General features: G+C 47.8%; 1 protein-coding gene across 13 annotated transcripts in view; it reads left to right on the top strand.

Moving 5' to 3' along the window:
- The window catches only part of FHOD3 (formin homology 2 domain containing 3), a 411,926-nt gene that overhangs the window by 325,758 nt on the left and 71,177 nt on the right, over positions 1–14,991 (top strand). For all 13 annotated transcript variants that reach the window (XM_032467256.1, XM_032467268.1, XM_032467258.1 and 10 more), the window contains one exon: positions 5,209–5,423. In XM_032467256.1, the coding sequence (XP_032323147.1) occupies positions 5,209–5,423 (215 nt within the window). The remainder of the gene's footprint in view (positions 1–5,208; positions 5,424–14,991) is intronic.

Raw genomic sequence — 14,991 nt, forward strand, 5'->3', positions numbered from 1 at the left:
GTTCCCGACGGCAGGAGCCGTGTCTGGCTTTCCCCTGGTGTTCCAGTGCCTGCCACAGGGCTTGCACATAGCAGGCACTTAGGAAGGGTGCATTGAATAAATGAGCTAAGGAACCGACAGCTTTATTTAAAATATTTAAGCTGTAAACCAGTTTGTTCATTTCAATGGCCACCTACTTTGAATCCCACTAAAACATGCCACGTGAATGCATTTAGTGTCTGATAAACTTAGATAAGCAAAGGAAATTGGTTTTGAAAGTAGATCAGCAAAAGGTTAAGTTTACCCCCATAGCACTGTACGGCCTGAAGTTATTCCCTCTACCACCAGATGGCGCGACGACATGGAAAGATGGGAAAGGTTGATTTCATACCAGAGCCAGCGGAGAACCTAACAATCTCTGATCACTGCCAATGCAAAGTGGAATTGTGCTAATTTTTTTTAGACACCATCAGTTAAATAGATCAGGACAGTCTGAGGCAGGGAAGAGTGGAGAATGCCTATGTTCAATTTAAAAATTAGATGCTTAGGTCAGCCTCGTAAACAAAACAATGGCACTGCTTTAATTCCAGCGTTCTACTGGATCGTTGCCGTCCTAATCACCAGCTGTGGCCAGCAAATTTAGAGTGAAAGATGCTGGTAAAGGAACAGAGAAACTTCTGTTCCTCTGATTAGTACCTGTTTTTGACATTGGGGGACATGACATTACGCCCGGGCTTAAGAAATCAAATTTTATTTTTTGGCTTTCCCTCCAGATTCTGCACTTTTTTGAGCTTTTGACAGCTTGACTGTCACATTCTGTCCGCACAGGCAAGGCTTCAAAGCTCCTGGAGAGCTGACCAGGTGCTGTGTCAAGGTCTGAACTTACTCAGGCTGACGTCAAATTTTCCCCAAATCGCTAAAGGCTCCCTCTTTCTGGATATTATTTACTGCTCTGTTCCTCAAAGCAGAGCGTCACTTCTGCCTGGAAAACTCATGCAGAGGAGTTTTCCACCCCTCTTCTCCCTCTCGTTCTGCCCTCTGTCCTCGCCCCCGCGCCACCCATCTGCCTGAGCCTTCCTGGCTGGTGCCTCTGGTGCTCTCCACGGCCCCACGTGGGATTCTTTCCTTACTGCCCACCTCTCTGTTTACATGGAGGTTTGGGGAAGCAGCCAAGCATCTTCCTTCGGTTTGGACCAGCAGCTTTTCCTGGTTAGTCTGCTTCTTGAGTTACCTACTGAAGATGGGAGTGAGGGAGCTGTACTTTCATCCTTTTTTGGAAGGCTGTCGGGAGTTTCCAGGAAGCCGGGAAAAGATAAGATTCCCAGGCATACTGGAATTTGGAAATGGAAGGGAAAAACTGATGGAGATCAGAGGTGGAAAGAGACAGCAGAGGACACCCTCTGTTAACTGTTCAGGGTAGAGCCAGGTGTGTTTGTCAGGTCCCATGACCCTTACCCTTACTGCAGAGACTCAGAAAAGACAGAGTCAACAGCAGAGGGCTTTTGAGGTTCATGTCAGCTCGTATAATGAGATGAATGTCATTTTGCTGTTTCAGGGTATAATGGCCATCCATACAAATTTGATTTAACTTTTAAATTGCATTTCGTATCATCTCGTTCCATCATTTCAGGCAAACTGTTTTACTGATAATGTTGCAGACCCAGAATAAGTTTCTGTTAGGTCTGCTTCTAATTTTTAAAAAATACGATAAGAAATTCTCTATCTGATATTGATTGATATGACATTCATAAATCTTTTTATTTTTTAAGTAGCAAGGGATGAGGTCCAGGCAGGGAACATGTTGGGGTGGGGGTCAGGATGGAGAAGGGGACAGCAGGACCTGGGTGGGAGGTGCCTTCTGACAAGCAGAGGTTATGGGAACGGAGTCCAAGGGAAAGATTGGAGCTGGGCTAGGTTTTGGGAAATTATGCATAAAGCTGATTTTGAAGCAGTAAGAGAGGGTTCTGAGCCTGGTCTGAGGACAGCGTAGAACTTAGAGGGAGCCAGATACTAGTTTCATGTCAGGGAAAATTTCCAAGTAGGAGGGTGGCAGGAAGTGTCCTCTGTAAGCCTGGAAGTTGAACATCAAGCAGGGTTTCCATCGGGCCCTGTGGAAAGAGGCTAGCGTGTGTTCCCTTGACTGCAGTCCCAGCCCGGCCACTCACAGCCCTGTGGGACGTGAGGGCATCCCACTGTTTCTGTCTCTCCCCCTGAACGAAGGTGGGGGTTTCCTTGTTTATTATTAAATCTCTAGTGCCTACCGTGGTTCTTAGCACATGACAGGCACTCAACAAAAGGTTCAATGAGTAACGAAAAGACAAATGAATAAAGATGTCGCCAGAGGCAGGATAATGAGAATGTTTCAGTGAAGGCAGCAAAGGTGAAATGCCTTTCTGGGGAGCTGTGGTCTGTGGATGGAAAACCCAGTGCCCCATACCTGGGAGGCTGCATCACGGTCTGTGGTTTAGGGGCTTTGTTGCTAGGCAGCGAGAGGTGGGACGTCGTCAAATGGGCTAGCGGGCTCCTAGGATCAAGTACCATGTGGCGCTCAGTCACTCTCTAAGGGAAGATCTAGCTTCCCCCCAAGGTTGTGCCCTGGAGGTGCACGTGGGGCAGGAACCGTGGCTGAGCTGGAAGCTCTAAGTGCCAGGTTCCAGCTGTCCCTGTGTGTGTCTGGCCACCCACACCACTCCGGCCCATCGCGGTGGAGCAATAAAAAACCTTAGCGGCTCGTGACACCGGGGCATTCCCCGCCCCTGCCATTTAAAAAATGTTTAAATTGTGGAAAAGTACATATCACCTAAAGTTTATTACTTTAACCATTTTTAAGTGTATAATTCCCCAGTGTGAAGTTCACTGACAGGTTTGTGCAGCCGGTCTCCAGCATGCTTTATCTGTAGAACTGGCCATTTCTACCCATTCAGCGAGTGCCCATGCCGCATAAGGTCCTCCGAGCAGTTCAGGTTAAACCCTTGACTCTCTTCTTGTCTCTCGGATCCTCAGGGTGGACGTCCCTGAGACCGAGGGGTGCACAGGAATCGTCTTGGATTCATATCTACCCAGACTCTGGATGAGCCCGTATTCTGGTCCCGCAGAAAATAGGGTGAACCCTTTGGCTGTCAGCACGTACCTGCCAGCCTGGCTGCCCACAGGGAGGGGAATGGACAGACCGAGGCCTGGGCCTGACTGGCTGAAATGAAGGTTATTGATGGTTGTCCTCCCATCCTGAAGCCTTCCATGTGAGGTTTTATTATTTCTCTCCCTGGACTCTTTTGATCTTGTCAGAGCCCTGCTTCCCTTCCCCCCTCCAGGATTCTGGTCTCCAGGACCCGGGCAGGCCTCCTTTTTGCACGTCATTCCTTGCCCACCCTTGGTCCTGCTGCAGAAGTCTTGGACACCATATAGGGACACCTGTGCTCACAAACTTCTGGGCTCGCAGCATTCCTGCCCCTCTACTTTTACAAATATTGGCTGAGTCTTGCCCTCAAGACCGCTTCTTCCACAATTCCTGTCACTTCCACAGCCAGGTGGTTTTTCCTTGCTGGTCTGAATTAAGTTCAGAAATAACTTCCTTTTGTTCCCTCTCCTACTTTTTGAGAGGTGACGTTGTGGGCAAGGAAAGTCCAGAGTTTCTAGAGCTTTCTGTCTGGGTCTGGCTTCACCCCGGCACTGTGAGGCAGAGGTTTGTATCTGCAGATCCATCTTTTAGCAAAGATTCACCCTGAAGGTTAACTCACGCCCCAAGACAGTGAAATCGGGTGGGTTGCACCCTTGGCCCTCGGGGCTGCAGGCAGACCTCTGCAGGTGGGCTGCTGCCTCGCAGGTTCCTAACCGCACACCTGGCCGGCTTCCCATCACCGAGGGAAAGAACAAAGGATGGTTACCTTCCTGGTCTCAAGAATCCTATTATCTGCTTGTTGAAAACAGACAGAAACATGTGAAGAGATGACTGCATATGCCAGGCAGTAATGTAAAATGCCATCGGAGCTGAATGGACAACATATCCGACATGAGTTCAGAGGCAAAGCCCAGATCACTTCCAGCTGTGGTGGTCAAGGCAGGCCTCCCAGGGGGAGACGCGCGTGCGAGCCTGTCCTGAAGGGCAGAGACTGCCTTGGACTGGCCGGGAGACGGGGTGATGACTTACAGACGCGGAGAGCCACGCCCCCCTGAAGGATGGCTGAAGAAATGCACGCTTTTTAAAGGCTCTAAGTGTGTGCTCTGCCCTTCTTCTCTGGCTCAGTTGGGTGCCGTGTGCAGTGTCTGGGTGGGGGCTACACTGGACCAGTGCTGGGGGCTGGCCAATCGGAAGACACTGCAGTAGTGAATCCGGATGCATGTGAGTGAGGGTCTTGAATAAGCTGTTTCAGAGTTGCGTGGTGGATACCGTAGTCAGAAACCTGCTACAGCTGAGTTCATAAATTTATCCCTGAACCAATAATGGTGGGTAAAATTAGCCGACATCTGGAAGAGGCACATATTTCAAAGTTATTTTGGTCCGATCTATAAAGCGCACTGTGAGGAATATGATTGGTAGCTGGTCTTAATAAACAGTGGGTTCTGCCTGCCTGAAATGCAAAACAGATGTATCTTTGTTCTTTTAAACTGACTTTGATGAATAAACTATATGTGACGTCAGGTCCCAGCTATTGGGTGTCTGAGTCCTACTCAGAAATATTTTAGAATATAAAAAACTTTCCATGGTCGACACCAAGAGAACAAAGTGAATTCCAGTCGCATTGCTGTTAGCATTGAAGCAGGTTCAGCAATTCAGAGAGGCTCTCGTCCAACGACCTTTTGGTATTTTGGGGCATTGTTCCTCTCTGCCGCAGCAGGGCGCCCGCCCATTTCACAGCTGTGAGCTCCGAGGTTGTGTGGTTTTCAGCTGTCACTGCTGGGGCTTGGTGATGGTCATTACTGCCGTTTTGCTTGTTTGCACAAATGTTTCCTAAAAGAGCAAAATGGGATTTTGCAGCCGTGATCTAGTATCTGGAGTCTGTGATGTTGCCACTTCCCCAATTTGTTTGGTTATGAATGATGCAGGATTTTTTAATCATTAGCATCTTGGCTCTGCTGGGTGTTTTTGGCAGACGGGCCCTCCAGCCAGCCCTGCGCTGCGCTCTGTGCATCAGGAAACCAGCTCACTCTGCAGGTGTTTCATCCATAAACAAGCATCAGCCACGGGCTCCTCATTCTTTTTACGGAAACCCTTTGGAATTTAACTTTCAGATACAAATACTTGGAGCAGTTGGCAGCTGAGGCGCATGAGAAGGAGCTGAGAAGCCGGAGCGCGAACCGGGGCAGAGCTGACCTCTCCTTGGACCTGACCTCACCGGCAGCCCCAGCCTCCCCCGCCCCCCTGAGCTGTAGCCCTTCGTCTCTAGATTCACAGGAGGCTGTCACGGTTTCATCTTCCTCCCCGGGAACACCTCAGCCTCCCCAAGGTGAGTGCAGGGAGAGGAGAGGGAAACTGATGGGGTAATGAACATCAGACAGGCTTCTTCTGCACAGCAGTAACCATTCCTGCGTGCAGACTCATACTGAGAGGCAACTAATGGGATGCTTCGTAGGGTGGCTGCTACGTGAGGGGTCTGCAGAGCCACTTGCCAAAGCACAGTTATTTATAAAGATACCAGTGTATGATCACTGAAAAAGGGGAATGCCGAAAATAAGACTTACTTTGACATTTAATCCTTAATCGCAGGGGGTTTAACGTTATTACTCTGTAATTTGCATGCTATTTATTGATTGGATCTGCCCAATAAAATGACTCCTTTTAAATGTGCTTACTATAGGAATTGTCAGTCTGGTTTAAGTTAAACCGATGGAGAATAAAGTTAATCAAAGCAAGCAAAGAAAAATGTGGACCTAGTGAAAATAGAAGTTAAGCATTGAAGATGGAAAAAAAAGAGGAAATAGTGAAGATGACTGGCACGTGGTGTGGGTGTGGGTGTGGGTGTGGGTGCTTGTGTGCAGGCAGGCAGGCTCTCCCTAGAGAAATTCCCTGCCGTCTCAGCTTTGGAGAAAAGCAGCGATGTTGTCCCCTGCAGCCTTGGGGCATCAGCAGTTTTCCTGGTTGCAAATTGTGGGTCCTTTTTCTTTCACATTGTCAGAGAGGATGGGTCTCGGGTGCAGGGACTTAACATTGCATGGAGACTAACTCTGTGGCTAGGACTGTTTGGTTTAACCGAGTGTTATGGCGTATAGCCTGATGTAGACTTAGCCAGCTGAAGATAACAGAGACACTAAACTTTTAACTCTAAGAGGGTTGACTAAATATGGCATAAAGTCTGATTTAAACAAGGCAGGACTCCATGACCTCAGCAGAACTGGATGTAACGGAGCAATCTTGGCTGTCCAGTTCTCTGCTGGTTCTCCAAGCCTCAGGGCTCAATCGGCAGGAGCAGGCTGGTGCCACCCCAGCTTTCCATCACATCCAGTCACCCCTGGTCCCTGAGCCATGGAAGACTGTCCCGGGCAGATGGCTCAGCCGTAGATGAGTAATGTTGGTCTTAAAATATGACTCTGAGGATCAGGAAAACAGACTGCTCTGTCACAGCTCTGTGCTTTCCAAGCCCTGCCTGATATCACTGCTCTGTCTACATAGTGGTATTTCCAGAGGCAATGTAACAAATATTCCCCTGCAAAATTGTGGCTCAGCACTTCATCTTGAGACCTTTTACTCTCCGAGTTATATCTCTAGCACTTTACAGATGGTTGTCCAAACTGTGAAGTGCAGAGTGGCCCCAAGCTGATAGGAAGTGATCAGTATTTGTAAACATTGTTTGTTCTCCAGCTTTTTTAATCTCCTTGATGTTTGTTTGTGGCAAAAAGACAATTCCTCAAGTGTTTTGGCTGGTCACAGTCAAACTCGAGGCCATTCAAGGAATTAAAGAGACAAGATATTTTAAACTTCAGTAAGTACACAGAAAATTCTTTGTGCATACATAGTATGCATTTGGGGAAAATAAAGTTATTTCAGTATGCTTTCAGAAAGCTAAATAGCAAATGTCATTTTCCCTTGCAGAGAAGGGATCAATGAGTCTAAGAGAAGGTTTGACTGAAATCACACTGTAATTGAGATCTGCATCAGAAAAAGGAATCCTGGACTTGAATTTAGACTCGGTTGAAAATTAATAGAACAGTGAGGGGAGGGTATAGCTCATTTGGTAGAGTGCGTGTTTAGCATGCATGAGGTCCTGGGTTCAATCCCCAGTACCTCCGTTAAAAATAGTTAAGTAAATACATAATAAAACCTAATTACTCTCCCCCCGTGAAAAAACAAATTAATAGAACAACATTGATGTTTGCTTTTTCCTTGGTGGGGGGAGGGGACGAGGAAACAGTGAGTCTTGTGGAATCTAGAAGCACTGTCCATCATAGGTTAAGTCATTGTCACCCAGATCAGTTGGAAACAGCAAATATTCTGACATCCTTGTCCTGATACATAACTGAATTACACAACTGGAAATTTTAAGTGTCGAAGGAGAAGTGCTATAAGAGGATCCTCTCAAAGAGAACGGCTGAAGCTGCGTTCTGGTTTGCAGCCTTTGCCCTTACGACCGAAGCACAAAGCAGATAGGATGGGAAGATTTCCCTCAGCCTGGTTTGTTGTGAGTCTTTGAAACATTCTGCTAGCGTCCAGTTAACAAGTCTGTCCTTTTCACCAGGTCCCACTTTCCAATGCTGAAAGTGACTATTTTTTGCTTGTCCCTGACATTGACAATATTCCAACAGCTGGAGGAGGAGTAAAAAATGCAGTCACGCCTCCAGGTGTTTGTCCTGCACCAAACACCTGGCGTGTGGTCCAGACATGCCAGGGGCTGACTGGAGTGCTCATTCCTGCTCCTTGTGGAATCAGATGCTAGTAATTGATTTCACATTTTTTGTTGTGCTCCGTGTCTTCCTTCCAAATGCTACTCTTGGATACCTTGTGGTGCATCTGATTCAGTAGGGGAGATGCTATTATCCACATTTAACTGAGGCTCAGACAGTTGGAAGATGTGCTTCAGATCTTGTTGGCACCAGACTGGGAGTACTTCAGGCACTGTTTAGACTCCCAACCCAGCTGTCTTTCCAGGCATCATGGTACCCTGGTGTTTGTGGTGCTACTCCCATTAATGGCACGTCATTCCCTTGCTGCCCCTTCCCCAGTATCTGTAAATATTGTAGCCTACATTTCAGAATTTTATTTACCAAAAAAAAAAAGGAAAAACAGGTAATTGTTCCTGAATCATACCTAACTCAGGATTAAAGGTCACTTTATGAGATCTTTTATTAAAACTCCTTATTTGGGTTGTAGAGGACTTTTGATGGCTGAAAATATGAAAACATGAAAGCTTCTTTACCTTTACTCTGACAAAATATATTTACAAAGAGGAAAGGGCAAGTGGTCAAAATACCAGTTTGTGCGCCATCTAGTGAGATCTTTCAGCCAAAAACCTTCCCAGCTAAATCTGCTTTAACTTTTGTATAAATTATGCCACCACCCCCACCAGCAAGTCAGTGTGTGCTTGAATTACTTTTCCATCTGGCCGTCTTGCAGCTCACGGCAGATGTTTGTCCCACTGGTGCCTAAGCTTCGTGGTGATGCTCTGAATGTTTTTCCTTTGTGTGAAACTCTCAGGCCCAAGTGATGAAGAAACAGGATGCGTGTGTTCTCATTTGCTCTGTCCTCTAGTGAGTGGAGACAGATCGCCTCACAACATCCAGGCAAACGTGGAAGGGTCTCTCTCTTCATCCATTGCTTTTATTACCCTTTCTTTATTGTCACTGAGCCCTGGAGATATACTTCAGAATATCTGTCTAATAAGTTTATTTCCTATTATTTTAAGAAACTCACAGATGACCCTGGAAACAGATAAGTTGTCTTCATTCGTTAGAGAAGAAGGTACAGTGTTCTTAGTCGGATAGAGTTCTTCGATGTGACCCTTGAGGAAGTTACTCTGAGGATTAAAAGTAATGATAATCTGTGGACCCACAGTGAAGTCACAATAGCAAGGTCACCTCTGATGCCAGTGGGGGCGAGATCTAGGTAACCTGTTTCGTGGAAACAAAGTGGAGAAAACCACTCATCTCAAAATGAGGTGCTGAAGGTGGTCCCTGCAGGGTGCCCCGGAGGTGAACTGCCTTCCTTAGAAGTGAAAAGTGTGCTCTCTCCAGGCTCCCTGGTTCGCAAACCTGAGTCCCTGCTGAGGCTAAATGGAGAGAAGTCACCATTTCCCAGCAGAAAGAAGCTGCTATGAAGAGTTTACAAGGCACTTCCGCCCACTAGTGCAGGCCTGAGGGCATACCTAGTGACTTGATTGTGTTTCTCATTTTTTAGCTCGCTATTTTCTATTTTGCTCACAGAAATAACACTTTGGAGATGCATTTGCAAATTTGACCACGCTATATTAATTTTATGTCAGGGAAAGTTGTGCTCAACAGTGATTTTTTTTCCTACCTGTGATTGATTCCTGGATATTTCCAAATATCTGGAGATACAAAATATAGCTTATATGGCCATGACCTATTCACCAGCACCCACCTGGAGGCACTTGCATAGATTATGGACATGATGTACTGATGTTTTCTCTCACAGATCCCAGCATTTAAAGTCCTGGTAAATATGACAATTTCTCTAGCCTTCCGATCTTCATACCTGGAAGTAAAACATAGCTATATAGTTACATCGTGAAATGTTCAGTTCGTCGAAAATGAATCATCACTTTTTATCATTTTCATTCATCATCATGGCTGCTGTCATTGTCACCAGTCACTGACTGAGCATCTTCGTCCGCTTCATTGTGTGATGTGTTTGTAGCCTCCCTCAGGTACAGACGTGCTCTCCAAGGCCATCCAGTCCCCCTGGCGGGAATCACAAACATCTGGTATCCGGCTTCCAGCTGGCCCAGTACTGATGGAATAGGATCAGCCATCAGCTTCGTGCATACTGGTTGCCTTGCATCGAGCTTTTAGGCATCTCCAATCCAGTGTTTCCTGAATTGGCAGGAAACTGGAGTCCTTGTGGTTCTGGGGACTTCAGGCCGCCCACCTCCCTGTCCCTCACCTGACAGCTGCTGCTTGATGCCGCTTGGTCAGTTACACAGAATGTCCCAGGAACGCAACCCGAGGCCAAAGCCCTGCGTGCTGCACCTGCTGGGGAACTTTTTTGAAAGTCTTTGCAATCATTGGATTTTTCTGCCTTGCCATTTCTCTGTCTCTAAAAATGGAAAAAGGCAAAAATTTCCCCTCTTTTCCTCTTATGGAGAATGACAGTTGCCTGCTGTGTGTTTTATTGCACCATATTTTTTTAAAACAATATTAAATAGTCTTGAGTTTTTTGTTTTTTTTTTTTGAAGTAGACAAAGTATAAATCTTAAGTATACTTAAGTAAAGATAAGGCGCAGAGTGGCACTGGGCAAGTTGTTAAAGAAGAGTGTTATGGGGTCAACGTGATAATTTCGTAGACAGCAGTAGGTATCAAAATCTGTGAGGGACCTGAGATTTTTCCCCTACTTGTAAGCTAGTGAGTTCGCCTGCCATGATCTCATGGATGTTGGCAGAAGACACGAAACTCTTGGGTCAGAAACAAAGGACTTTATTACTCATAGCAATAGCAGTAGCCAGAATGTCAGCATTTGTGCCATTTCTCTGAGCCCCAGTTTCCACAAAGTGCTGTGAGTAGGCCCAAGTGATACCTGCACACACACCGAGTGAAACCCTGAGTTTCAGGACCTCAAATCTTATAATATTACAGGAGAGTTATACTGTGTACATGTGTAACCAAGTGAACTTAACCAAAAGCATGATCTGAGAGGCAAAAAGTAGGGAGTGGAAGTTACAGTTTAAATAATGCTTGTAATCCTGCCAGCATTCAACCCAGGTGTGTCCCCAGGTGCGCATGACATGAGGGCCACGGATCTTTTTTTTTTTTCTTGAGCCATTCCTGACTCTCATATGCCTCTTGCCATTTGAACAACTTGTTGCACCAAATGTGACTTTAGAATTTAAGGATCTGTGTTTGGAGAGAACATGGCCCATGACTATAATTGCAGGATATCTTACAGCGTTCCACTGAAGCTCGGTGAAAACTCGGATTGTCAGAACGCGGAGGGTGGGTGTGGGCTCTATAAAGTAGCATCTTCCTAAAGGACTTTTGAGGGTCATTTTGGCCACACATGGTTTTCATCTGAAGAGGTGGCTCAGGTCAGAGTCTGATTGGAAAAATCTAGCTGTGACTCTGAGGACAAAGCTGGGCTTCATTTTAAAGGCATACAAATTCATTAGACCAATGAATCAGTATTTTGCAGGTAATACGTGCTTTTTTTCGGGGGGAAAGCTGGAGTAGACTGAGTTTGTGTCCATCCTAATGGAACTATTCCTATTGAGCAGTGATTCTCGACCAGGAGTGACTTTTCCTCCAGGGGACATTTGGTAGTGCCTGGCGATGTTTTTGGTTGTCACAAATGGAGAGGGGCCTCTCCCTTGGCCTCTAATCGGTGGAAGCCAGAAATGCTCCCAAATAGTCTATAAAGCACAGGATAGTAGGCAACAGCGCCCCCCACCACGAAGAATTATCTGACCCCAAAACTCCAGAATTCTAAGTCCGAGAAATCCTGCTCCAGAGGGAACCTGAGCGAACAGCTTAGCAAGACCTGGCCTAACACCAAAGGCAAAATGCAAAGAATTTTAGAAGTTGTGAGCTTTTTCTCTTGGGACCTTTTTCACATTTATGGGCTTCAACCACAAGTTTAAAGTCAGCGGTGTTAGTTATTCGCTCTGAACTGGGGAGGTCCCTGGAATCTACAGTTTCGAGCCACTATTATAGGACTGGCTGGCCCAGCCCTCGGTTTCATAAGACCTGCCAGAAAGCCAAGTTCTTGGCAAAGTCGTTGAGACATCATCACAGATTGAAATCGATTGAAGCCACTCAGAGACTTATTAAGTTCAAATCTTTCTACCAGCAATTTATCTCTTCAAAGAAAAATTTGCATGACAGGAGATTCCAGTTGGCCACTCTTGGACTCAGCTGCCAGGGACATGGATGAGAGCGGAGCTGGAACGTTCGTGCCCACTGTGTGTGTTTTGTTTTGCTTTCTCAGAAACAGTTATATACTCCTTTGTGGCTCAAGTTGCCCACCACACAGTGTAACATCACAATGAACAGACCAGGCCTTTAAATCAGGCCGATCAAAGTTTGAATCCCAGCTCTGCTGGCCAGCAAGGCTCTGTTGGAGGGAGATGGCGCGTGCTCAGAGGGTGCCTGAAGGCAGGCTGTGAAGGGCTGGTTTGCTGAGGTCCAGAGAGGGTCATAGGACCATCAGAGGGCAGGGAAGCACCCAGAGACTAGCAGCAGTGGGAAACTGTCCAGACTGTTCCCACCTCTAGGCCTGGAAAAACTTGATAAACAGCTAGGACTCAGTAAGAGCTCTGGCCTTGGGAGGGACCCCAAGGAGCAGAAGGCTGGCCCGACAACCTCTGTCACACTGGCCCCGCATGAAGAGAGGTGGGACATAAATATGCCAGCGTCTCCCTCCTGCCACCTTTGCAGGTACCTCCTGAGGGCTGACTTCTCTGAAAATGAAGGGGATGGAAACTCTCGGAGAGGCCAGCCTCCCAGGACACAGAGCGGAGCAGAGAATGAGTCTGCAAGAGCAGGCTGAGAGTATTCAGGATGCTGTGTAGCCCAGGACAATTTCCTTAGCCTCTCTGAACACCTCTCCTCATTTCTCACATGGGGACATTGAACTTCATATTGTTGGTGAGAACTGAATAGGGTGATGTGTCTCTGGTTCCTAGGACGGCACAGTTGTGTCGAAGGCAGGCTGTAGACAGCAGCTTTCACCTTGACTTCACTTAGGGTCAAGCAGGGCCTGATGCCTCGTGAGATTTTAGGGACCAGATGAGGAGTCGGTGCTGGGCTTTTAAAGGGGTGAAGAATTACCCCGTATGAGTCAATGTCTGCTCCGGCTGACTTGGAACAGGGGATGAGCTGGCTGAAATCCGCAAGGCCTGCTCTTCCCTTTTCTCTCTCCCAGGTCTGTGATCTCCATGAGGGGATCCCAGTCATTGGACTGGGCGCCCTTTTACATTCTCTTAACAAACACTTAAGTGTTCCCTCTTTCCCCGTGGTTCTCGTGCTGATGGTTTCCATCCTGGCTCCCCAGCCTCTCGCTCCTGGAATGTCTACTTCCTTTGGATAAAGAACCCCTGTTAGTGGCCGTGTTCAGAGGGCACGTCCTTCCCCACAGGATGGCAGTAACCAGGCTCCTTGTGACTTCCTTCTGAATGCACCGCGGACCTCTTGCTTCCTATTATATCTTTCACCTTCCATAAATCATCCGTTGCTCTAGCCTTTTCTGTAGTTCAATTTTGTTTTGTTTTGTTCTGTTTTCTTTCTGCTCCCTTATACTTCCCCACCTCCAAACCTTAAAATTTAAAGTCCTCTGAATCAGGTCAGTGTGGGTTCTGGCCAAATACATTTTTCTGGCCTTTGCTAAGTGCCTTCTAGCCATGCCAAGATCCCATCAGTCTGCTCTCTCAGGATGTGGTCCAGGAAGACAGATCCCAGTTTTGGACGCCTTTTGTGTTGCCAGGCGTTTCTTGCCATGTCCTCATTTCATTTCCAAGCTGGCGCCCACCGCGGGGAGGAGGGCTGCTGGGCACCTGGGCTTTGGCTGTTCCCTCCAGGCCTCAGCTTTCTGGGGGCAGGAAGAGATCCCCCCCCCCCCACGGAGAGGTCTGTGGGTTTCTGAGAAGGTTCACGTGCAGTGCTCCGTAATGGTGCCTCCCAGGGGACCGCAGCCCTGCAGCGCCCCCTCCCCTCGGATGCTAGCCTTCCACCCCCTCCAGGAGATCCTGGGATGGAAAACTTCCCACTGTCCAGAATCTCAGTCACGTGCCCTAGTGTTCCTCCAGTGGTGCCGTTTCTTTGTTTTCTTTTTCTCTGGAGCCCCACCGCCTGGCATTCACCTCTTCTCAGTCTCTTTGTCTGCGGGCTTTGCAGACACGCTGAATGTTCACCCCACACCGATGCGGAGCCTGACCTGTGGCTGCAGGCGCACCTCCGCTGTCCTGGCGGAAAGAGTGGTGTGCCTGTGATGTGGGTGCAGTCAGGGGTCCTCTCAGACAAAGTGAAATGTGGCCTGTTTCTACCTGCAGCAGACATCACTGCCCTTAGTGTACAGCCCTAGGGCCTTAACTCACCTTAAAAGGCCCGTTGCCCCAGCCCCTGATGGTGCATCTCTCATCCCCTCCTGAGTGCCGTGTGCTCCTGGTCTCTGCACGTGCTCTTTCCTCTGTCCAGAACATTCTCATGTCCGGTTTTTACTCTTTAACTCCTTTTCATTCTTGGAGACTGCCTGAATATCATTTTAGTCCAGGCTTTGCCAAAGACCCTGGCCAGCCCCTCCCAGGGCACCGTGCTTTTGCTCTTAGAACACCCATCACGTTTACAAATTTTTTTTTTACTGTGTCTGGTAGGAGCCGAGGGGCTGGGATTTCCTTGTGTCCACTGGTGGTAGAGTTTGCCCACCTTGGCCACACAGAGGCCACACATGACGTGGAGGATCTCTTAGCTCCTTTGGAGCCTCCAGACACAAGAGCTGGGTCTGTCTCGTGGGTCAACGTGCCTCTAACCACCGACACCATTGTTTGGTGTCAGTGAGCAGTTTGCATCCTTCAGTATTGACAAACAGTGTAGCTCCCTTTGGGACTTTTCCTGCAGACTTACATGGTTCCTCCTGTTTCTTGGGGACTTAGCAAGAATCAGTGACACTCCCCCATGTCTGCCGGACATGCTGAGGTGGCTCGGGGCAGTGACTCAGGAGGAAAAGTTGTGTGTACGTGGAGGGGGCTGTTGATGATGGAGGTCTTGGTGAAGGAGAATGGGAGAGGGGCACAGACTTGTTCTGGAATTCAGTGTGTCGTCTCAGGGTGTCTCCCCAGTGTCCACGAGAACTCTGGGAGCAGATGCTGGCCCCAGGACCACACAGGGGGTCCCTGGACATGGGAGGAAGGCAGACTCTT

The sequence above is a fragment of the Camelus ferus genome, chromosome 24, assembly GCF_009834535.1.
Source record: "Camelus ferus isolate YT-003-E chromosome 24, BCGSAC_Cfer_1.0, whole genome shotgun sequence".
Lineage (NCBI taxonomy): Eukaryota > Metazoa > Chordata > Mammalia > Artiodactyla > Camelidae > Camelus > Camelus ferus.